Raw genomic sequence first — 7,986 nt, forward strand, 5'->3', positions numbered from 1 at the left:
AAAAAAAAAAAAAAAAAAAAAAAAAATCGAGCACCGTACTTGATGTATAATTAGCTCACAATAAATAGTAATTCTTTTTTAAAAACATTTTACACTAAGATGCTATAGTTAAATGACTATTTTAAAAATATAAAAGGATTAGCCTTTATACCTGGATAACTTATAGGCACTTACAGTGACTGACAGAGTGTGTGGTATTTACTTTCTTCCCACAGTATGTGTCCTTTTTTGACATGGGGTCTTGCTTTGTGGTCCAGGCTGGCCTTCAACTTGCTGTGTGGCCTAGACTGGCCCCCAAACTTGATGTTCTTCCTTCCTCAGGCTCCCAAGTACTGCAGTTACAGTCATGTGCCACAACATCTGGTTTATAATTTTTTTTTTTATAGCCTACAAGGTTCTCACCAATCTTGGGAAGCTGTGGTTTAGTGAATTAGTCAAAGCTGTCTTCGATTCTCGGTGTAACAGTGGCTTTGAAAATTACAAGATGTGAAAGCTACACTTGTTTCTCTCTACATTTCTTCCTTCCCAAATTGAATTTTTTTAGAAGGTAGGGAAATGTTACATATAAATCAGATTCCTTTAAATGAGCCCAACAGATTAATGGAGTTATAGTTAAGGTTCCCAAGTAATTCGGTCAAGTATGTACAAATTTGGTTTCTGGTTTTGGGGGGGCCACATTCCCTAACTTCACAGATCAGCTTTGGTACTGATGCAAAATTAGAGCAGTCATTTTACTTGAGAATAAAATGATTTTAAGAAATAAGATTGGCAGTATGAACTACTGTTCTATTTTGTCTGTAGTTGATTGCCTTATTTTCCATTTCTTTGAGATAGCAATCTTTTTTTAAAAAAATTTGTTTTCATTTTGCTTTTTGAGGCCAGGTCTCATGATATAGTTCAGGCTGGCCTAGAATTCACCATGTAGCTCAGGTTGGCCTTGAACTTGGTGACCATCGTGCCTTCTGAGTCCTGAGATTATAGGACTGGCAGCAGTCATTTTTAACCCAGCAACCTTGCTATAAAAACTACAGTATACAGTTTCAGGTTTTATTTGAATTATTTAGTTATACTGAGGAACTCTTTTCAGTTACATGTATCTCTGTCTCACAGATCTACTTTTTGTTTTTTTTCCCCCTCCGCTTTGATTGCAAAATGAATGGAAACCTCATGCATTCTGTTGAAGTTCCTTCTTAGAAGTAGGCAATGTGTTACTATGAGTAACCCCCACAGCTTGAGGTGCATCCTTGGTTACAACTTTGAGCCTTCTGTGAACCCCCTGACCCACATGAGCAGGTACAGAACTGAAGATGGCTGTTACAGTTTTGTTAGTTATTACATGTAGGCAGCCCTGTGGGGTTTGTTAAAAATGGTAAAGGGGGAAAAGGCAGTTAGCATTAAGTGTTCAAGGGGATGGTTAATGGTGCCTTTGATTAGGGATCCTTTGGGAGGTCAGCTCTGTTTTAAGGATTAGCCCATGAAAGAGACTAGGAATATGTTGAGGTGTACAAACTGTTCCTAAATCTGCCCATTTGCAGTCTCATCCTAAATTTCTTCAAGTGATTGTCCTATTCCAGGTACCCTGCCACAGCAGGATGAAAAATAGTCCACCAAATGAAGACTTATTTAATGGGGTTTTATTTTGAAGCAGAAATGGACTTAAGGTAAAATAATACAATTAATGTGATACTTGCTACAGAATTAACTTTCCTCCCCATTGAGGCTTAAGCACTCGTGTCTTAAAGGACAGTGGTATATCATAAGAACTTCATCTCATTTGGTGTCCCAAGTACCAAGACATGAGTTTTCACTGTTTTGCTCTCTTTAAAATGAGATGGGAGCTGGGCATGGTGACACATGCCTGTAATCCCAACACTTAGGAGGCTGAGACAGGAGAACTGCCGAGAGTTCAAGGCCATCCTGGGCTACATAGTGAGACCCTGTCTCAAAAAAAAAAAAAAAAAAAAAAAGATGGGTTGCTCCTTAGAGTAGTTAAAGATAATAGAAGACAGACACCTGTACTCACAAAGTGCACACGACTGAAAACACCATTTTAAATCATAGTCTGGTACCACTTTAGATAGGACTTCTTAGAAGTGGAACGTCAGGATCAACAGATCTTGGACTTTGAGGACACTGATAAGTACCTATGTTTTTTCTCTCTCCTTATCTCACTTTCATTCCCTTGCTTGGCCAGAATATATACTGAAGTAACTTATTTAATAATTTTATACTGTGAAAATGTTCTTTAGAAAGCATTAATAGTCTAAAAAAATTCTCTCCAATAGTATCTACTACCTTTTCTTCCACTCACAGCAACAGTATTTTTGCCATAAACTTAATTTTTTTTAAAGGGGGAAGAGGTGTAGGTATGAGATCCCCCAAAAAGTTAATACTAGACGTTCATACTGAACTAAAATATAATTATACTTCAACTACAAAATTTTAAGGTTATTTTTATTTACAACTTTTGAAAAATGTACATTTTTTTACATGGGTTACTTGTGCAAAGTTAGAAGAGCGATAAATGCATAAAGGCAACAATGAAAATTAGACAAAACATTTACAAGCTTTGTCTCACACAGTATAGCTAAAAGTATAAATATTCAAAGAAAGATTGTAAATGTTGGATTTAAGGTTCTCATAACACAGAAAGGGAAGAACAAACTAAAGCATGCAGCAGTAACTCAAGATTTCAGTGAAAAATAGTTTGCCAGATACGCTCCCTTCCTTAATTAAAACTAATGAAGGATTGTAAGTTTATTTAGGGCAACACTTCTTCAAAGAATGAAAGGATCTTCAACTTTCCCTAGCTCAAAAACTGATGATTGTTTCCATTCCTTGCTCCCATACCTCTTTAAAAATCAAAAAAACTCAAAAAGACCAGTATTCTGAAACTTAACAGATGTGTCCTGTCAATACCTTACAAGGAGTGGATTTGTCAGTTACTATATATTGCTGCAGTCCCTTTGCTGGGTCCTTTAACGGTCTCCTTTACTACCAATAAATACCATCTTGTCATTTGTATTGCCTAAAAATTAGTATCAGGATTTAGTATCAGTATTAGTATTAGGATTTTTGAGACTCCATTTTCTTTTCAGAATGGATTTTTCTATCAGTTTGTTTCCTGGTTTTCTACAGGCCACACATTCCCTTCTAATTGCCACACAAGGGAAAGACCAGCCCAGGACAAAACACTTCAGCAAATTATTTTGTTAAAAGTAACGTCCTGGTCATCAAAGTATGCATAAGAACCACTGTATAACATTCATCTTAAAAATTTAGTGTAAAGTATACTAACAAATAACTGCCTGAAAGCTGGAGATGAGCTACAACAGAAAAATATTAAGCATTAGTAATTTTTGCAAGTAACCCAGGTACAGTACATTTGATTTCAGAGGGTGTTTTTTGATGTTTAACAAGAGGGTAGAAGGGGTAGGAAAAACTTGGCAAGGGAAGATGGAAACAGCACAACAGCTATTTTGCTTTTAATAAAGTAAATGTAATAACAGTGAGGAGTAAGAAGGTGATAAACACATCAATTCATATTTTTCTTATAGCCAGCCTCTTCTTTTGCTCCACCTGAGGTCAACAGTCACGCCAGCTCTGTTCTACGATTGCAGAAACACGCTTTTCATATTCCCTCTTGTTCTCCTGGTACAGCTGAGCAGCCTGGCTGTTTGCTGGACTATTGGGATTGGGTTCATCCAATAGAGACTGCAGAGAAAAATATTTAAATGTCAGGTCCCCAATGCAAACAATGTATGTTTGGAACAAACAACTATTTAATCAGGTAGTGACAATGGAATTCTAAGTAACAGCTAAATTTGCTGTCTTTAGCCTATTAAACTCATACGCTAACCAAACTAACCTACAGTTGCATTATGTGCAAGTAGCTAAGACACACACACACACACGGTGTTTGGGTCATATTCTGGTGGTTTGGGTCTTAATGTGAAGGTGACTAAAAACAGAAAGTTCTTACATAGCACTTTAAATGTAAACATATCGAAGGTCAGAGTCACATTAAGGAAAATTCACCTGTATGGATGTTAAGATGGAAGACACATCATAGGTTGGACTCCAACGGTTCTGAAGTATATCCAGACATATACTACCATCTGCATAGACTGAGAACATGAAAGTAGGTATATTAAACACAGTAAGATCACTAAGGTTTTAATGTAGTCAGGAATACTTTGCATTTGAAATTTTAAAAGATACTCAGGCTGCTTACCAGGTACTTGCCTAAAAAGAGAGATGGATCATAACTGTTACTACTCAAATAATCAGGATGATCAGAGAATGTGATTAGTATATAACTGGAGTATACTTAGAGCTCTTTTTTTAAAAAGATCTCCCCTATTTTCCAGAAAATTACACACTTTTCTAACAGGGTCCCTCTCTGTACAATTGTGGGAAATTCAGTGCACCCAATCTGTAAACTGTATCTCCTATTTGAAATATTAAAAGTAGAAAAAAGCAAAAGCTAGAATCCTATAGAGCTGTAGCACTTTTCTAACATACTGTATGCATGGCCTTTAATAACAAAATCTGATATTTCACAGGTCTAGAGTGTGGTCAGGGCATCTATTTTTTAAACATTCCATGGGATATACATGCCAAGCTGAAAACTGTTGTTCCAAACGCTAATGAAGATAATTACAACACATGATTACCCAATCTAGCACAGCATTAAAAGGAAATATCAATAGTATTCTTATTTTTGTTTAATGAGTAAGTGACAAAAATCATCAAAATCAGGAGGCTTTGACTCCAAGCAAAGGGAAAGTATCTTCATTGCTTCAGTCCTAAAACTACTGTATAGATCAAGATGGCAATAGACCACTATGAACAAGTTCACATTTCAGGAAGTAGCAAGATGCCTAAGCAAATACTCAAGTACTACATATAAATAAGTGTGGAATACCAACATAATAAACATGGTAGCAGTTTAAAATACTGTATTAAAAGTGATACTTGCCATTTGGATGAAACATCTTAGAGATAAATCTAACGGTAGGTGGTTTATTCGGATATTCTTCAGTGAATTCTATTGTAAGTTTAAATGTTCCTGTAGTTGGAAAAGAGTTAAGAAAATGTATTTACCACTTTATTGGTACTTTGTTATTAATGCTACTTGAGTTTTTTCAAGTATTAAATGAAATAATGCAAAGCTATAGTGTAGAGAGGAAAGACAAACCAGGTAAGAAATGTATATTAGAACTGCTTTAAAGATGGACAGACAATCTAAGAATCACCATCTCTGAAGGTGATTTTTTTTTTTGTTTGTATTGCAATTATTCTCCAAACATAAAGACAGCCATCATAAAACTCAAAATTACTGCCTCTGGGATAACTTCAGGTACTATGCATTTTGAAAATATCTTTATAATAAAATGGTCCCAAAATTTAGCCTTCATCCTTTAGGGGACTGTAAGACTTCAACGGCCTATTTCAGTCAGTTGCCATCTTAAACTTTCGATGAGTTTGAATGGACTAGAAATAAAAGCACAGAAGATCAAAAACCAATTCTAGCATTATAAATCCTTAATTATTATTTTAAAAATAGAACAAAATATAAAAATACTATTTTTTTAAGTAATAGTGATTCTATAATGAAATTTTAAGCCAGAACAATAATCTCTCTCAAAAACTCATATGATTCAAAGTACTTCACTATAAAGTAAGTCTATTATTTACATGAATGGAGGGAATTAGTGGCAGAAGTAATTTAAAAATTACTTTTAGCTTATATTGTATTCATGACTCCTCCAAATTTATGTTTCCAATGATGTTTGTTTAGGCTAATATTGAAAAAATTATTTTTCTTGAATACGTGTCAACCTAAGGTGGCAGGAGGCTATAAAGCATACTAGAATATAGAAAAACTGGATCTCATACAGGAATTGTCAGATGTTGAGATCTGAGGAGATTGTGTCCTTCAAAATGTTTGTGTTAAATAAATTGAAAAAAATAACTGGGCAATTCTTTTTCCTGACTCAAATCTCTTCACATAAACCTAAGAAAGGAATCAGTTACTATCTGGTATAAGGTGATGCATGTTCTATTATATTACTCTGGTTGTGCAAGGTCATGAGTTCAATTCCCAGTAACAGAGAAAAAAAAACAAAAAACAAAAATATATTACTCTGGTCATTTAATAAATTATTTATTGCAATACAATAGGGCACACTTCTAACCTTTTTTTTTTTTTTTGGGTACTAGAAATTGAACTCATGACCTTGTGCTTGCCAGGCAGGTGCTGTGCCACTGAGCTATATCCCTGGCCCTGGCACACTTCTGATAGAGTAAAATTTATTGCTGATTCCTTGAGAGCTTGCAATTTGTTTCCTCCTTGCTCCCATTAAGTTTACTACTGCGTAAGAACAAAAGAGTACTACAGTCATCCTGCTACTACATTACATAACAATACCAAAAAAAATTGTGTTCTGCTATTAAATTCATAGGAAACAATTTGTTAACAAAGTTAAAACTAGTATGACCATGTGGTCCAAAACTTTAAAAATGCAACACAGGACCAAGAATGTAGCTAAGTGTTACAATGCTTGTTTAGTATGCACAAGGTGCTTGGTTCCCTCTGCAGCACCACAAAATAAATATAAAATTAAATGCAGTATATTCCCCCAATTTGTCACTCCATAAACTATTTTCTTTTGGAAGCCAAATCTTCTGATACTATATAACTAAGGAAAAGAAGTAAACTATTATGGAATGGGTAAACATACTATACTGTAGTCTCTCAGAACATATTCCACCTTACCACTTGGTCAAAAACCTTATTGAGAAGAAAGCATAGTTCTTTCTTTTCATTATTACACTTCAATGTGCAAAAAAATGGGAGTGGTAAAGAGTTCAAAACTTTGAGCTTCCTTATGAATCTCAAATGTAAATACATTGGGATCAACGTTGAAATATGATTAAATTTATAGGTAAGTGATTTATCACCAATTGCTCTAAAAGAAGATCCCAGCTATCAAATTAAAACCATTGTTAAATATGATACGTAGAAGTAGTAAAGCAATACATAAAGGAGGTAGCAGCAAAAACAGTAGAGAGTACAGCTTCGTAAGCATACAAGCTTCCAAGTTAGGCCTAGGCTCAGATCCATGCTTTGCTGTTTACTAGCTGTGATACCTTGGGAAAAGTGCTCAACTTGACCACACCTCAAGTTCCGAATGTGTAAAATGAGGTGAATAGTTCCCATCATAGCACTGTTATAAGGCTTAAGTGAGGGAGACATGCCGTAGTACAAAATAAACACTCCTTAAATGTGGGCAATTATTTTAGCTAAATTCTAAGACCGTACACCTTTAGAACTGACTAAAGAAAATGAAGACTTAAAATGCAAGCTTCACTATTAGTAAGAAATATACAATTAATGAATTCAGGTATCAAGTAGCACTTGATTTCTGGCACACACCAAACACTCATGATTAAAAATAAACTCAGTATAGATATTGGTGGCTCACAAATTCTTCAACTTGAACTTTCTGCCTAACACTTGCCCAGAGCTTCACCAAGATCGTTTCCTAGCTATCAAAAGTTAATCAAGTCTTTTAAAACAGCTTTTAATAGCTTTAGAAGTAAAGCAAACTTTATGTCTACTCAAATATAAATTAAGACTTGCCCAAGTCTTATTCAACAATGTACACATTAAAAGGGGTATATTTCATACTTTTAGCCACATTAAACAATCAGAACCTCTTTAGTACAAGACTCAATACAATTTCTGAAGTCTAACAAATAAGAAAATTAAAGGTCATAAAATATTACAGAATTTGCTACCAGAGTTTACACTCAAAAATATTTGAAAGGCTAAGCCCTAAGGTAACTACAAATGCAACCAAATGTAACCACTTGTTTACAAATGTAACCCATCTCTACTGGTTACAACTACTTGTTTACAAATGTAACCAATCTCTACTGGTTACAACTACTTGTTTACAAATGTAACCAATCTCTACT

General features: G+C 34.8%; 1 protein-coding gene across 1 annotated transcript in view; it reads right to left on the bottom strand.

Annotated features, from left to right (window-relative positions):
* Positions 1-2,437: 2,437 nt before the first annotated feature.
* Positions 2,438-7,986, bottom strand: part of Ube2a (ubiquitin-conjugating enzyme E2A) — a gene marked incomplete in the record, with an annotated part of 74,363 nt that continues 68,814 nt past the window's right edge. Inside the window, 3 exon segments of the mRNA XM_005410478.2 lie at positions 2,438-3,714; positions 4,039-4,127; positions 4,982-5,071. Of these exon segments, the coding sequence (XP_005410535.2) occupies positions 3,586-3,714; positions 4,039-4,127; positions 4,982-5,071 (308 nt within the window).

Source organism: Chinchilla lanigera, unplaced genomic scaffold (genome assembly GCF_000276665.1).
Source record: "Chinchilla lanigera isolate Chin_1 unplaced genomic scaffold, ChiLan1.0 scaffold00133, whole genome shotgun sequence".
Classification (NCBI taxonomy): domain Eukaryota; kingdom Metazoa; phylum Chordata; class Mammalia; order Rodentia; family Chinchillidae; genus Chinchilla; species Chinchilla lanigera.